The sequence below is a fragment of the Gymnoscopelus microlampas genome, assembly GCF_963454915.1.
Source record: "Gymnoscopelus microlampas genome assembly, chromosome: 10".
NCBI lineage: Eukaryota > Metazoa > Chordata > Actinopteri > Myctophiformes > Myctophidae > Gymnoscopelus > Gymnoscopelus microlampas.
Window position 1 is genome coordinate 39,921,569 of NC_139947.1, and position 17,058 is coordinate 39,938,626.

The 17,058-nt window shown below is 43.3% G+C and overlaps 1 protein-coding gene across 2 annotated transcripts; it reads right to left on the minus strand.

Annotated features, from left to right (window-relative positions):
- Positions 1–340: 340 nt before the first annotated feature.
- trim101 (tripartite motif containing 101) lies at positions 341–14,078 on the minus strand. Of its 2 annotated transcripts, XM_084069661.1 has the most exons (13): positions 13,494–14,078; positions 12,852–13,055; positions 9,548–9,735; positions 8,868–9,045; positions 8,122–8,217; positions 7,875–7,952; positions 7,231–7,386; positions 6,822–6,844; positions 6,208–6,332; positions 5,356–5,876; positions 3,606–4,997; positions 2,852–2,978; positions 341–1,387 (listed from the first exon to the last, which is right to left on the minus strand). In XM_084069661.1, the coding sequence occupies exons 2-12, from the start codon at positions 13,032–13,034 to the stop codon at positions 2,895–2,897; spliced, it is 3,024 nt and encodes a 1,007-aa protein (XP_083925787.1). In that variant the 5' UTR covers positions 13,035–13,055; positions 13,494–14,078; the 3' UTR covers positions 341–1,387; positions 2,852–2,894. The 2 variants fall into 2 exon arrangements, with proteins under 2 accessions (XP_083925787.1, XP_083925788.1); XM_084069662.1 differs by lacking the exon at positions 3,606–4,997 and having other exon boundaries at positions 12,852–14,078.
- Positions 14,079–17,058: the final 2,980 nt, after the last annotated feature.

Consider the following 17,058-nt stretch of genomic DNA (forward strand, 5'->3'; position numbering starts at 1 on the left):
GATATTTTGTGTGAGGCATAATAATGATTTTGCATCCTGGGTGCAGGTACATAACATTGACTCACTCTAGAATAATTATTATTATATTATTATATATTATTGTCTGCTTAAGCCAATGTTTAAATAGCAATAGCTGTTCCTCATGTGTGCGTGTAATTGTGCGCACGCACATGTGAGATGCGATATGAGAGAGAGAGAGAGAGAGCGAGAGAGAGAGGGGGGCTGCTGATTAACACACACACACACACACACACACACACACACACACACACACACACACACACACACACACACACACACACACACACACACACAAGCACGTTTGCTGAACAAATTAAGGTTTATTATTTCGTTCAATAAATCTAGCAAACACATTTAGTTTCACATAGCCTGTAATGCATTATGCATCATGCTTTGCTTATAACAACCAGATTTGATCAAATATTCATAGAAATGGTGTAAAGCTAATCCAACTGCCACTAACTTGGGGGGAAAAGAAATACCATGCATTAGAGCCAGTGGAGAAAAAAAAAAAAAAAAAAAAAAACATTATTAAGACCTGATTATTTTAATCATGTACTGTAAAACAACACAACAGGCATGCTACATCCAAATCATATTGTACTACATACTACGTAAGGCAGCCATTGACCATACATGGCTCACGATGGCAGCCATTTTGCTCTCAAGGCTTAATCAATACTTGAGTTGAGGCATAGGAGAGTGTCCATTGAAAGTGGCTCCACTGTTTCACACCTCCTCATTATTTCTGATGTCAAACCCACATTTCACTTTACATGTGGCAATGTTCCAAGGTGTAGGACTGGATATGAGGCTCTGCATTGTCCTAGTGTTATAAATAATAAAGTGTTTCCTGGTTGCAATAATATATTTGTATGTCTGGATGGAGTATATGACATAATCTACGTATGTTAACAACAGGAATACAACGCCTTGGCTTTCATCCACCCCTCAAATCACGCTCCCATTACTTTACCTCTGCCGAACACCACTCTGTGTGTTAAACACAGTTAAAGGCAGATCCTAGGTCAGTCCTGTCCAACATAAATCATACCATGACCACCCTCAGTCATATCTCATTGGGTCAATGCACTTGGGACCCGTTACAATACTTTACTTAACCATCACTTTCTAATATCAATGAAAATACAAAGGCTGTTTAAACATAATAGATTCAATATAAAAATAGTGTCTGGAGTGACTTTCTTTCTTTCTTCCTGTTTGTTTATCTTTCCTACTTCTTCTTGTACAGGTGGTTGAGCCAGGAAAAACTGAGGCGAAGAGGACGCTCGCTGAAAGTGCAGGAGGTGGAAGAGGAGGAGAAGGGAGGGCTGATCTGAGACGAACTCCCCATCTCAGTCTCCACCTGGAGAGGAGGAGAGGGACAGCGGAGCACTTTAAAATCCTGAGTGTTAACTCTGAGAGTGTACAAAATGTAACCAAAATGTTACATTTGAGCAGCACTCTAATAAACAATACAGTATGTTGTATACATTTTGGAAATTGGGGTTTGAACAATGAAATCCCCCCCCCCCTGCCCCCGAGATAGACGAGGGGAGACACAGAAAAAAACATCCAGTTTTTAACATTCTGTGATGTCACGAGTAGAAAAAGTCCACGCTCGTAGACTCACCCAAGCTCCATATTACAGGGATACTAAAATATATCATCATCAATATTACATTCAATTTCACAGAAAACAGTTTAGACTAGTCTTCTGGAGCATTGCAAGTATAGCCGGTTTTGAATGTTAAACATTTACAATGTATATTTATTGACCAATATTATACCAAGTACAGTCAATACAGTACGCCCAACTAGCAACTTCCTCTACTCATTATGTCATGATGATTATTCACCTGGCAGACAGCTGCTTTTTCAGCTGAAAACTTTCCTCATTTAAAATAACCTTTTCCATATCATTTTTTTTTAAAGCAACTGATTGCTGTCTATATATAGCCTACTGTAGAGTAATATGCACAAATCTGAAGTTATCCCTTAGCTGTTGCCCTACCTTTCAGTAGTTAGATATACTGAAGCAACCTATTAACAGGGCTTTATGGTTGTCAAAGAACACAAAAACAGAACAGCAATCTTTTGTCATGCAGTGAGAGGCTCAAGACATAAATAATATTAGTAAATGCGGAAAGTGAACAATAAATCCACAGAGCAAAGACAAAAGAAGTGAATAGTAACCCGACCTGGGTCAAAGGGTTTTTGCCAAATAATTGTTAGCTTTTTAATTTTTTACCTTGGGTTGCCAGATAGGTGGCATTTACAGCTTTGAGACAACATATAAAAGCCAGACACATAATCTGCATGGCTTTTAGTTGGCTCATTAACATGAACTTAACCTTTCTACCACTAGGAGTCAGGAGAGGCAAGGATAACTTTGCTCTGTGTATATTCTACCTCTGAAAAACTCTCTAACATCTGTAACCAAAAGCACACCTAAAAGAAAATAAATCAAAAGCGAAGCTTGTTGATAATATCTTCCAGTACTAAAGTATTAAGGATTACTAAATCAAGAATCCCTGTAATGGAGCCTGTATACAATACATAGTAACGGTTAATTCACTGCATTCTTAACCATCACCTTTCAAGATAATCAGAACTTTGCAGATTACCTGTCATTTTTCGTTCAAGTAGAGAAAACCTACTGAATACAAGTAGCTGATGTAGCATCCCCAAAAACAAGACTAGACAATCCAAGTCCTACAGTTAGATTAGAAGAAGTAAATCTAATGCCAAGCAAACATTTTGCAACTGGTCAAAGTTTATGAAATATTCCAAAGTCCTTGCTGACCCAGGCCTATCTATGTGTGAATACCTGAGCAGTGAAGCAGTGTGGATGGATGGATGTCCACGTGGGTTTATGTGAGAATGAAACCGATGTAAGCCCATATTCTCTGCAGAATGACCAGGAGGGCCAACAGGTAGAACACCATTGTGATAATCTGGAGAGAGGTGGAGGTATGGAAGGGGGAGTGGAGGGGAAGGAGGGAGGGATAGATAGATGGAGAGGTAATGGTGGAGAGAAGTATGGAGGGAGAGAGTTGGGTAGAGGTGGAGAAGGAAGAGGGCATGATGGAAGGATGAATAGAGGGAAGGAGAGGAATGGAGGTTGTGAGGGAGAGGAGTTGAAAGGAAGCATGAAGAGATGTAGTGGTAGAGAGACGTGAAAAGAGATGAAGAAGGAGGGATTGAGGGACAAGGAACAGGATGAAACAGAAGAAGAGGGAAGAGAGGGAGGAAAAGGGGAGAGATGGTGTGATGATGTGCAACATACTGTAAAAGAAACATTGTGTACGTATAGCTCTATGGGAGAAAGAAAGAAGGAAAGAAGGATGTGCTTCTGATCTTCCTTTCATTCTTACTTTCTTTCCCCCCCAAACATGGCGATGGCACAGCGGAACAGCAGTGTGTGGTGATGCTACTGAAGCAGTGTCGGCCACATTGCTTTGGTGACTCAGCAAAAACAAGGAAGAGAAGGAGAATGTGGAGGCATAGCGGCATCAGCTGGTGGATGAAGAGCCTGGTCAATGAGGATGATGATGATGACGAAGATGATTGACCAAACTGACCTGAGGAGAGACAGAGGAGGTGGGGTTCACTCCACTCTCATCACCGCTCGCCTCCTCCATCTTGGAGTTGCTGTCTTCAGATTGTTTTCTAATCTCATCTAACTCCTTGTTACTCTGTTTGAACCCGGAATTTCCAGCCTCAAGCTCTGAATCTCTCCCCTCTTCAACCGAACTATCCTGCTCCTGTGATTCCTCTGCTGTACTGCCTCCGCCGTCATCAATACTCTCTGAGAGATCTAGCTTATGCTTCACTAGATTACAGCTACTCTCTTCCATCGGTATGCTATGCTCCACTAGTCCTAGGCTATCTTTGTCCAGCTCTGCACTTCTCTCTTCAGGCTCTACACTTCTCTCTCCCGGCCCATCAGTCATCTCTGTAGCTTCTGCGTTACATCCCATCCCTGAAGCACTTTCTTTGAGCCCCTCTCTATTTTTGTCATTCTCTAAGCTACCATCCTCCCCAAGCTCTAAGAATCTCCCCTGCAACTGCAGCCCAGCACCATTTCCCTCTACTGAAGTGGACTTCGTGATCCCTTCACTGTTGGTAGAACTCTCCTCCGGCCTTGAACTATTTTCCTCCACTTCCATGCTGCCCTCTCCCACCCCCGACCCACCCTCCTCAGCCCCAGATAGATACACCCACCCCTGAATGTCCTCTCCATCATTCTCTTCCTCCATGGGCTCCATGTCTCCTGCTAGCTCCCTAGTCAGACCTTCCGGGAGTGAGGGGGTGTTGGAGTGTCCTAACCCGGTAGGTAAAGGATGGATTTGGGGTTGAGAGTGAAGCTGAGTAGCAGAGAGAGAGGCTGAGAGAGGTGGATATGCCTGGCCCTGAGTGTGGTCAAACAATGGGAGAACAGGAGTGAGTGACTTGGAGCTGAGAGGAGGTTCTTCTTGAGGATGTTGCTGGCTGTTATACATATTCTGTTGTTGGGGAAATGACTCAGGCTCAAACTGAATTTTGGGTTTGGGCTGAGCCTGAACTGCAGAGGCAGATGGTGCCAGAGGTGGAGGCTCTTGGATGTTAAAATGGGGTAGGGAGGAGGATCCTTGAACCTGATCTTGCAATTGTGATCGCATTAGGGCTGACCCTTGACCCTTGGCCTGGGTCACGGCCACAGGAAGGGGTTCCCCTGCGAAGCTGGAATCTGGTGAGTATATCTGATCCTCCGTTGGCAGGATGTCTGTGGGGGAAGCTAGGCCAGGGCTCACCCTGTGCCAGGTATTGGGTCTGAACCAACTGGGATAGAACATAGCATGCTCTTCCTCCTTTTCTACACTCCCATCTTCCTCTTCTTGAGCTTCCATTTGTTCTTCCTCTTTTGATACTGTCTGGGCATGGTTGATTGCTTTCCCATCACCTGTACCATGCTCTGCCTTTCCCCTCTCAAACTGATAGATTAGGGGAGACAGTAATGATAGTAGACAGACAAAATGTGAATAATATATAGAATATATCAATTATGAGGTTGTATGAGTGAATGCTTCTGAGGGATGGTACAGTGAATGACAATGTCAGCATATCAAAAAATTACATAGGAGCAATAGGATTTATCCTGCAAATAACATTGTTTGCAGGGTACCTGCCCTGCAAGGCCAAGTGTCAGTAACAACACATTAATTAAACTGAGACATAAAAAAAATATGACTGTCCCGATAAATGTGTTTTTAGTGCAGTAAGGTAACTTTAGTCATGGACTGTGATATTTAAAACACACACCAATATAGTTAAAGTTAAAGAGTGCAGTACCTGTTGCATGCTCATTCCATCCTGCTCTTCACATTGATGTATGACCTTGACAGAGTCAGGTTGTGCCACATTCTCTATCTTCTTCTCCTCGCCTTCCTCATCTTTCTTCGATAGACTGACTCCCTGCTGGTCCTCAAGAACCTGGCCGTCTGACTTCAGCTCCCTAACTGGCTCCATAGGGCCCACAGAGTCTATGATTGAAACCACCGGTACTGTATTCTGTGTTGGCACCGGTGATGAGACTGATGGTTCTGGAAGTGGTTTTAAGGCTGGCAGTGGAGCAGGATGCTTTTTTAGGTTCTGGACAGTGGGGTTTGATGCTAATTTAGCTTCCATGTTCTGAATAGTGAGCACTGGAAGCTTTTTAGACTCAAATTGCTTCAGTACAATGGGTTCTTTTTGTTGTTTAGTTTTGAAGTTCTGAACCTCTGATTCCAGAGGCTGCTGCAGTGCTCCTGACTGCGGTTCATCAAGGTGGGGTTCTGGATCCGATTCTAGTTCTGGTTCTTCAGGAACCTCCTCTTTAGCAGAAAAGAGCAAATGAAATGTTTAAATTAACCATGTTTTCAAATGAAATGATCAACATTCTGTTGTCTATCTCTGTGCTTTAACATGCTGTATTACACTGAAGTACAATTTGTATTCAAAAGGTACAACAACATATTGTTATGGGAAAGACATTTCATGCAATGAAAGTATTTTATGTCGTGTTGCCAAGACATATTCCTCATAAGTACCTCATACCTGGCTGGCAATAAAGTATTTTGATCCTAATCATATTTTAATTCATTCATTCATTCATCTGCTCCATTTTCTGTATTCAAATTCAGCAACTAATAGGTTTGTCTTTACCTTTGATGAAGTCTATGCTGTGCAGGGCTCTCTCCTGATGTTTGAAGTTGAATGTGTAGTGGCTCATATTCTCGTAGTCTGCTTTAAGAGTCTCCGCCGGACAGGAACTGGTTGCTGTCATCACTCTGGTGAAGAAGGGATGGGGAAGAGGCACCGAAAGGACAGGAACGGGGATGGGGGGATGAAAGAGAGAGAAATGAGGCTGAGCACACATTATGAAAAAGTTAATAATTAATTAATAACGGGAAGTTCTATCAACTGTCCTGATGGAGGGGGAGGGGGGAAGGGAAAGATGGAGAGAGAGAGGCTATAACAAAGCGCTGGGAAGAAGAGAAAAAGAGAGTATGGATTGTATTAAAGTAGATTGAGACAACTGTAGAAGAAGGAGACAAGAGAGGGAGAATATATTTATCAAGGGGATATGGGAGAGGAGGAGGAAGTGGGGGGTAATTGAAAGAGGGGAGATGGAAGAAGAAAAAGGGAGAAGAGAGGTAGATTGTGTGAAGTGTGCGTGTGTCATCTTTGATAAAGCAAATGACTGTAACAGAATGTATGGGAACTCATTTACCTCGATGTGTGTAATCTCACTGTGTGCTACAAAATGTTTAACTTACTTTGCAATTAGCTCTCTGGAATTCTGAAAAAGGAAGAGAGAGAAAGAGAGAGAGAGAGAGACAGAGAGAGAAAGGGAGAGAGAGAGGGAGGGAGAGAGAGGACAGCATTATTAATAATGATTTAGACAAAAACTTTTCATTAACTCCTTACAACTGACATCTTTCTACACGTGTACTGCTACATTAACACACGCACGCACGCACGCACGCACGCACGCACGCACGCACGCACGCACGCACGCACGCACACACACACACACACACACACACACACACACACACACACACACACACACACACACACACACACACACACACACACACACACACACACACACACACACACACACACACACACACACACACACACACACACACACATACACACACACACACACACACAGCGTACCTGCACAAAGTCAGCCGTGTCTGGTTCTTCCATGCTCCTACCAACCGTCTCCATCAGTCTGGTGTTGGCCTCTACGCTGTCTCCATAGCAGCGTACCAGCGACTGTACGTGGCCCGTCTTCTCTTCCTCCTCTGAGCTGATCTTCTGAGTCATCACCTTGGACATGATGATGATGATGATGATGAGGAGGAAGGTAACCACATCATCATATGACAAATAGCAAAAACAGTGGATTTATTACAAGCTGGAATATGCGCTTGTAGATCTGCAATTTTTAGCTATTGTTTAAAGGAGTAGATCACCCAAAGTATCCTAGTCTCCGTTAGGAGACTCTGCAAGTCTCCTACCGGAGACTCTGTAAGTCTCCTACCGGAGACTCCGGTCATCAAATTATTGACTTAGGAATGCAACAAAAACAAAGAAATCTCCATGAATTCAAGGCTTCATGGGGTGTGTAATTGATAGAAAATGAAAATTCTTGGGTGAACTTCTCCTTGAAAATATTTTTTGGGGATAACAAAAGTTTAGAAATATTTTCAACATCTGCCCAAAACAGGCACATAAAAGGAATGAGAGAAGGAAGGAATATCCTTCCTTCTGTCCAGACACAACATCTCATAATAGTTTGAGAGCAGAACAGATACCTTGCGCCTCTCCTTCAGGATGGAGAACATGCGCTCAAACCTCTCACACAGACTCTGCTTCTGTGTCTTACAGTTCTCCTGGAAGAGAGGAGACAGGAGGGTTTAGCACTCAGCACTCAACACACACACACACACACACACACACACACACACACACACACACACACACACACACACACACACACACACACACACACACACACACACACACACACACACACACACACACACACACACACACACACACCTCTATGTTCTTGCAGCTGTCCTCCAGGTCATTGATGAAGGCCTGCACTTTGAGGTTGACAACGACAAGAGAATCAACCCCCTCATTCAACTCAGCCTGCAGACACAGCCAGGAAGTAGTAGCAGTAAGTAAGTAAGTATGCTTTTTGAAACAACATTTACAAGGTGCTGTACAATGAGGAACCAATAGTATGAAATAACCCATACTAAGAAGAAGTACTGTACTTAAGTACAATTTTGAGGTACTTTTACTTTACTGGAGTATTTCCAATTTTCTATACTTTTAATTCTACTTCACTACATCTCAGAGACAAAAAAAATACGTTTGACTCCACTACAATTATTTGACAGCTTTAGTTACTAGTTTCTTTGCAGATTTTGATTATTATCACAAAACAAATATTAACCACTTCAGCCCTATATATATTTCAGCCATTTGAAAATAGCCGATCTACAAGCTCACAGTGCGTCGCGATGCGACGCATCGTGAGATTGTAGATCTGCTATTTTCAAAAGATTTGTATACATTTTGAACTTGTGAAATGGGACATTCTGCACAATGAGTACTTTTACTTTTGGTAGTATATTTTGATGCCAATACTTTTGTACTCAAGTACATTTTAATACTGGGATTTTACTTGTGACAGTCCAACAGGGTATTTCTACATTGCAGTATTGATACCTTTACTTTAAGTAAAACATGTGAGTACCTCTCCCATCACTGTAAAACTGTATGTAACGCTGTACCTTCCTCTGCTTGTAGACATCAGGGAGAGGGGCCACCTCACAGGACTGGTGTGCTCCAAACACCTTGCAGAGAGAACAGGTAGGAACCTGACAGCTCAGACAGAAGATGTTCACCTTCTCTCCCTCGTGGTCTGCACATGTCGTTACTGGAGACCGGGGCTGCGGAGGAGGGAGAGAACTGAGGACACACAGAGAGGGAGGTGGAGGGAGATGGGGGGAGGTAGACGGGAACATTGAGGGAAAAAAAGAAGGAGAGACAATGGCGTAAGAGAAAATGGCCGTCATGAGAGTGGTCAATTCACACCCACGGCCTTGCAACCAGGTCTGTGATTGATTGACTGATTGATTGATTGGCAGGGACATACAGCAAAATAAAACCAATAATAAATAAATTCATTATCATCCAGTGCTCCTAGGTCCACTAGTATTCTAGTGCCGATCTACAGGCTCACAATGCGATTGGCTATATTTTGCCAAATGTTTGCTCCAGAATAGGGACGCTAGGGTTCAAGTGGTTACATTTCCAATGTACAAGACAACTAAAACATCCAGGATCAACATGGCTACTGTATATAGTATATCTGCTACAACTCAACAAATTGATGGTTTGTCTGTGTGGAAAGCAGAGCTTCATGTACTGTATGTGTTCATCTAATGGATCCTGAGGCTGTTCTCCTCACCAGCAGGTGTTGTTGTTGCTGTTGTTGCTGAGTTCCTGTTTGTAGACGTCAATAATGTTCTCCACCAGCAGGTTGCGCTGCAGGCCATACACACCGTGGCGGTCCAGCACCACTTCCTGTCTGCAGGACGGACAGCGGAAGCGACCGCTGCTCACCGACATGGTGGTTCGAGCCTGGTACAGAGAGGGCTGCAAAGAGATATAGTGACATATTAACATACACAGCACGCACGCACACACATACAGTGGAAATGTGCTCTCGATCTTTATTGTGTTTTATCCTTTTGATAGATATGTACCGCAATATGCTCATGTATGCACATTTTTATCAATCAATCAATCAATGACACATAACTCATAACTCTCTCTCTCTCACACACACACACACACACACACACACACACACACACACACACACACACACACACACACACACACACACACACACACACACACACACACACACACACACACACACACACACACACACACACACACACACACACACACACAGATAAACAGATACACTTATACTGTAAACACAAACATGTGCACATAAAAAAGACAAAACAGACACATGAATATCCACAGTAACATACAGTACACACATTCATGCACAGGGGAGAGAGACAGACAAGAACATTTGAGAACTGAAATATTATATAAACATATAATACAACATAAACAGTCCTCTGTTCCCAATCTCTCCATTCCCAGTCCTCCCATTAACAGAGCGAGCACACTGGGAGCGCAGGTCTCTACCAGTTGCTGTATGCTGCTATTTCAGTAATATGTGCTCGTATTAACATTCATTTGAGGTCAGTCTTCCAGAGTGTCTAGAATCTGTCTCCCAGGATGATATGAAGTAAGAGCTCTGGTTTAAGATCGGTTGCTGGGGCAAAGGAAGACATTGGGAGGATAACATCTTATATATCATCTTATCACATTATGTACTGGATGGGTCTTTGAAGAAGAGAAAGTCCATACACAAACATAATGTATGTACTGTATGTATGTATAATGTGGAGAAAGAGAGAGAGAGAGAGAGATATGACTTGAAATAAGATGAGAGACAGATGAGAGAATGAAGGGTACAGGCAGGGAGGCAAGGGAGAGGAGAGGGAACAGAGGGGAGAGGAGAGGAAAGTGTCCTGAAATAGTTTTCTTTAATAAGCTACAGCTGCTGCTTGGCCTGAGTAATGGATCAGAGAGAAAGGGAGAGAGAGAGAGAGAGAGAGAGAGAGAGAGAGAGAGAGAGAGAGAGAGAGAGAGGAGAGAGAGAAAGAGAGAGAAAGGGAGAGAGAGGGGGGGGTCACTGGAGGTGTATCTAGAACTGTCAGTACTGAGAATGTGAGGAGGCTGGAGAACTAGTAATCAAATCAAGATGTTGTTTTATGCGTGGGTTTAATATGTATTACTGAATTAGAGGGGCATTAAAAGACAGACTGTGTTGTGCTGGTTAGGGGTGAAGGGAACACAGTAAGTATAATAAGGCTTTAGGAGGATCTGGGAGGAGAGGGGGGGGGGCAGGAAGGATTAGGGAACTTGGGGTAAGCCATGTTTGCCGGGGGGTGAAATAGGTTGGTTGGAAGGGGTGGGGGTGGTGGGCAGGTGCTAGATCATAGACTCTATGTACGTACACATACAGTATATAGACAAGGTTAGACCTACAGTATATACAAGTTCAAATCTTTATAGTCCTGCAAGGGAAATATGATTTGCAGGCACAGAGTTTAAAACACTGTAGTTGCAACAAAACATACCATTGAACCAATCATACCCAGACCATAAGCCAAACCTACAATCAATACAGTGTATGTGTCCACTGACACTAAAAGCAAAGCCTGCCCTGGAGGGGTTAAAGGTGATGAACATGAGCATGGCAGAAGAGGAGTCTATAGGGTTTCATTCCCACATGCCACACACTCATTCCTGTGCACGTATAGGTGTGATGACACACACACACACACACACACACACACACACACACACACACACACACACACACACACACACACACACACACACACACACACACACACACACACACACACACACACACACACACACACACACATCTACACAAATGCATGCACAACACGTGCGTGCGTGCACGCACACACACACAAAATGTTGTTGTTTTTTGCGTCCAGTCGTTTAGATCAGTTTCCTTCATGCTTCAAGACTAACTGATGGCCTGTGTCTGCTTGTACAACAACATGTGACTCTGAGTGTGTGTGCGTGTGTGCGTGCGCGCGCGTATGTGTGTTTGTGCGCGCATGCGTTTGTGTTTGTGTGTGTGTGTATGAGTGTGTGCACCAGGTACTCCAGTCCCGTTGACTGTCCAGTGGAATGCTGTTTGACACGTGGAAGGGACAGTGGTGGATGTCATATCACTGATCAGGTGAGCTGCCATGTTAATTCACCTTGGTCATGCTGCATGGCTGGTCAGTGTTTATGGAAACACAATATCACATGAGTCTAATCCTTCTAAGCCAAGCAAAGAAAAATAGTTGATGGATGAAGTGGTCTTTTCAACATGTCTGTCTGTCTATCTGCCGTCCTCGTTACTTATAGCTCATAAGCTCAAGCACTTAACTGCATGTAAACTCGCACGCACGCACGCACGCACGCACGCACGCACGCACGCAGAGCTTATAAACAATCAGATCATACAGTATATAGGTCAAACAGCATGTGTCTCATATGAGCATATCTCTTTACTTTCCAAAATATGTCCCTGTCTAAGTACTGGTAATCCACAGTGCACACACACCTGTTGGGGATGTGATATGGGCTTTGTTCGAATTTGTCTTTGTTATGTGGCATTTCGGACAGCCCCGCATTGAAGCGCGCGCGCGTGTGTGTGTGTGTGTGTGTGTGTGTGTGTGTGTGTGTGTGTGTGTGTGTGTATGTGCGTTGTGTGAAATGTGTGTGCACGTACATCCTATACTGTAAGATGCAGGGCATAGCCTTGGCGTACCCCCCTCCTCCTTCGGTCTCTCTCTTCAATATAAAATGCTTTATTAGCATGAACTATTTTGTTTTAAGTTGCCAAAGCATACATATAGCTAGTCATATAATAACAACATGAGACATATACATATATAACCTAAAGAGAAAACAAGCAAATAATAAATAACCAAACAATAACAATAATGAAAACAAGTGAATAACCCTCTCTCTCTCTCTCTCACACTCTCACACACACACACACACACACACACACACACACACACACACACACACACACACACACACACACACACACACACACACACACACACACACACACACACACACACCTGGTATAGCTCGTTGGCACATTTCCTACAGAGGTTGTGCTGGCATGGAAGGATGACCACAGGCTTGGTGAAGATGTCCAGGCAGATGGGACAGAGGAGCTGTTTCTCCAGGGTTCCCAGAGCAGTGTCCCCCTCAGCTCCCTGGAAGCCCTTCAGCGACCTCAGCTCCATGGGCACAGACATGGCCACTCAGCCAGAGGATGTCTTAAGAGCAAGAAAGTAGTATAATGTCTGTATGGACCTGTGAGGGGTGTCTTCACTCTGTTTGGGTATCTATATTTAGTAGCCGTCTATGCTGTTTGTCTGTCGATCGGTCTGTTTATGTGCCTATATATCTGCCAGTCACTTAGTCTATTTATGTATTCAGATAAGAAAAACATCCATACATAACATGGAGCGGGCGGTCCATGTAAATGAACAGAAAACAGAGAAGAGAGAAGCAGAAAGGATCTCTCTTCTTGCCTTCTTTTGCGTTCAGAAATTCTTGGTTCCGTCTCTTGAGTTTAAATCACCCCAGGAAGCGAAGTTTTGTCCAGTTTTGAAATCTTGGAAAATGATCCCGGCAAGAAGCTTTTCATACCCAGCCACATTTCAGATACAAAAATGTACATCACATGTGAATAAGAGGTCATTTCAATTCACATGTCAGAGAGTGAATTTCCTGATCCAGGACAACGGTTGGTATTGCTGAATGGACCACACATTTACTAGTTCTTAACATAAAAAAAGCAAGATTTCCACAGCTAGTGGCTCTGACTGTAGCAACTAAAGCCGGCACGATGCTGGTAGGAGACAAGAAGTTGTCTCTCTATTCTTGGATCTGGGGTCACACTTTGTATCTCTTCGTCTGCCACTTGGGCCAAAAGTGTCTCAGAGGCAAAGTCGGATTAGGACTCGTCTTCAGGGGGATAAAGTACAGGTCACTTTCAAGATGTTTGTTGAGTTCTCTGGCCACAAGAAAGTGTAGAGTGTGAAGACAAAGTACATTCCAACTTGGGCTTCCTGGTCTCCTTGCCGTGTGCCTGTTACACAGACACCGGTCTGTTCAGGACTGTGGGGTTCAGTGTCTGAGTCCACTTTGCTAGGTGGTCTTCCAAATACTCCTCTTCTTCTCCTCCTCTCCTCCTGTACTTCACCCTCGCTCAGTCAACGGACACTCCATTCCCCTCTTCTGTTCCCACAGGTACAGATCACTATGTTAATCTGTTTGTAGGTCGCCATCCGCCACAGAACAAGAAGGAAAGGGGAGAGAGAGAGAGAGAGAGAGAGAGAGAGAGAGAGAGAGAGAGAGAGAGAGAGAGAGAGAGAGAGAGAGAGAGAGAGAGAGAGAGAGAGAGAGAGACAACAACCAAGAGACTGAACTTAAAGGGGTTTAGAGGTGGGGGTGTCCGATTACGGCCAAGTTCCCAGGGACAGTCCCTCCACGCTGACCCCAAAACACGCGCATGCCCACACACACACACACACACACACACACACACACACAGCTACCATATCAGGCATTGGGTGGTATGTGGATACATCATACCATGGCAAGCTGTGCTCTTTCTACAATTACCTCCACTGCTCCCCCACGCACACCCCCCTACTCTATTAGCTAACACCAGACAGCCACACACTATATTAACAAGGGCTCACACCATTTGTACCTTTTTGTGCCCCCTATTGGAATGGATTGATACACACATTAGTTTCTCTATTTTGTTTCTCACTTTGTTTGTGCATGGACGAAGTAGACACTCTTTTATTTTATTTTAAACAGGGCACATATATCTGAGCCAGTTGATTAAATGAAACACAATGTATAATAGGCGGGATACAAAAACACTATATGGGAAGACCGACGATCTGATCCCCATACAGGCCCAGTAGCATGCTAGTATTAATAGATGTAAATCATGCAATATAATACCTCCTTCTGTTTTTTGTCAGGCCATCTTGATAACATGACTCATAATTAGGTCTTGAAATCTTGACATGTGTCCACCCTTATGAAAAGTGTTAAGGAGACAAAAGACTTTTCTTTGAGCCAATACTGCAGCATGAAACAGAAAGTAGACAGTAAAACCCTCTATGTATATGTATTGTAACTCTCAAAGTGTACAAATAAGTCTATTTGGTTAGATTTGTACATGAGTTAATTGACGCGCATCCTGAGTGTAGTGTTCAATTAACTCAGAGAGTGTACAAATATAACCAAGAGATGGGTTTATATATATATATATACTAGAGTTTCGGGGGGCTACGCCCCCCTCAACCCCAGCCGCGCACGGGGCTTTGCGTTTGTTGGTCCCTCCGTGTCCCTGTCTCTGTATCCGTGGGGGTAACATTTGCAAAAAGGGGGAAAAAAAAAAAAAATTGTAAGAAAGTGTAATGTAAAAGTTACAAAATGATGAAAAATAAGTAGAAGAAATTATATTTTGTATGTTTCGCGGACCAGCAGGGGGTCCGCGGACCCCCTGGTGGTCTGCGCGGAAATCGTGGGATGAAAATTTACAAAAGAAAAAAAAAAAAAAAAAAAAAAAAAAATGTGAAGGTGGTTGCTTGTTTTTCTGAAAGCTGGCGAATGGCAGCCCTTTCTGCAAGATGGCGGCCGCCTGGTGTTGTTGTGATTTGGTCGTGCGCACGTGCTGTCGGTTACAGAGCGTTGTAGTGGCCCAGCGCATGCTGCGGCACGTTACACCAGAAATGGTGCCTGGAGAAAATGGTGACCAAAAAAAAAGTGTGGAAAAAAAGGAAAAAAACCCCGCAGCGGCTGCGTGCTGTTGTGGTGATGAGGTCGTGCGCACGGTAAACGGTACGAAGCTGCCTCCCCTTCCGTTTTGTCCGACATTTGGTGAGTAGAATTAATTATGTTGCGCGGTGGAAAAGGTGTAGTTAGCAGTGAGATGTCCCCTACGCGAGGCGTAAATTCAGCGCGGCCGCCGTGGCGAGTCAGTTGCCGACATGTGGTCTGGCGGTGCGTTGTTTAGTCGATAACAGAGCTGTGGGGTGTGGACACCGAGGGTGCGGAAGTTGGTCGCCATTTATATAGTTAGATATATATATAAAACAACATAAACTCCTATAAAGCTCCTGTGTATTATGCAGCAGGTTAGATACCTGGGCTGGTCCTGGAATCCTGTAGCCTGAGTGAGTCCACTGTGAGAGCTGGAAGGCCTGGAAGACATCACTAGACTGTAGAGAGACACTGTAATGAACATAGAATGGTGAGATCCCGTAGTGTATTCAAGGACATACACAGACATTACAAATACACTTTTGGATACTTGTTTGAGTCATAAAGTCTAGCAATGTATCTACTCCTATGGAAACAGGTATGAAAAGAACACAGCCTCATTGCCACAGACAGGTAGTACACGAGTGGTACATCAACCCGTTAGCGCAATATCCCCAGTTATGAACTGCCATTGCGTGATATTTACATTTGATGTTAAGAGATAAAAGCTCAGGATATACAAAAGGATAATTATCGAGGAAAATAGGATTGTGGCACTAGGACTTTAATAAAACTCACACAGAGACAAAAGAGGTTCTGAAGCATCGGAAACATTTATTTTACAACAACACATCAGATCAGTTTTTTTTGTTTTTGTTTTTCTATTTATCCATTCATCTGTCTGTCTGTCTGTCTGTCTGGGCCAGTAAGCCAGACACACACATACACACTATGGATCCATGCTACAACAGAAAAATAAAACAATAACTACATCTCTACCTATGAACTGCCACTGCATGTATGTACAGCAGGCCTGCCAACCAGAAACAAAGCTTCTAAAAATGTATACATCATATTTATATTTACCAGCTATCTCATAAATTCAATATTAAAAAGATAGCAAAAATAAAATAAATAAAATAATGCTTCGATATCATCTGATCACTATATTTGCACTATTGTCATTTCTCATTAGTTATCTCTCTTAATATTTTATTCATCAGTTTTCCTAAAAAGAAAGTGTTTTGTTTCCAGTTGTGTATTAATAATATACACTTCCTTCACTCAGACACGGCTTCATGTTTGGTCGATAAGAGAAAGAAATATATATATACTGTATATATATAAAAAGAGGAGGGTTTGGGGTTATAGAAGTGGCATTTCATTGGTCAATATTCGCATAACACGCTGGTATGACAATCAATCAAACATCAAAGATAGTGGGGGGAAAACAATTAATTCAGTCGAAAGCAATGCAGAACGTGATTG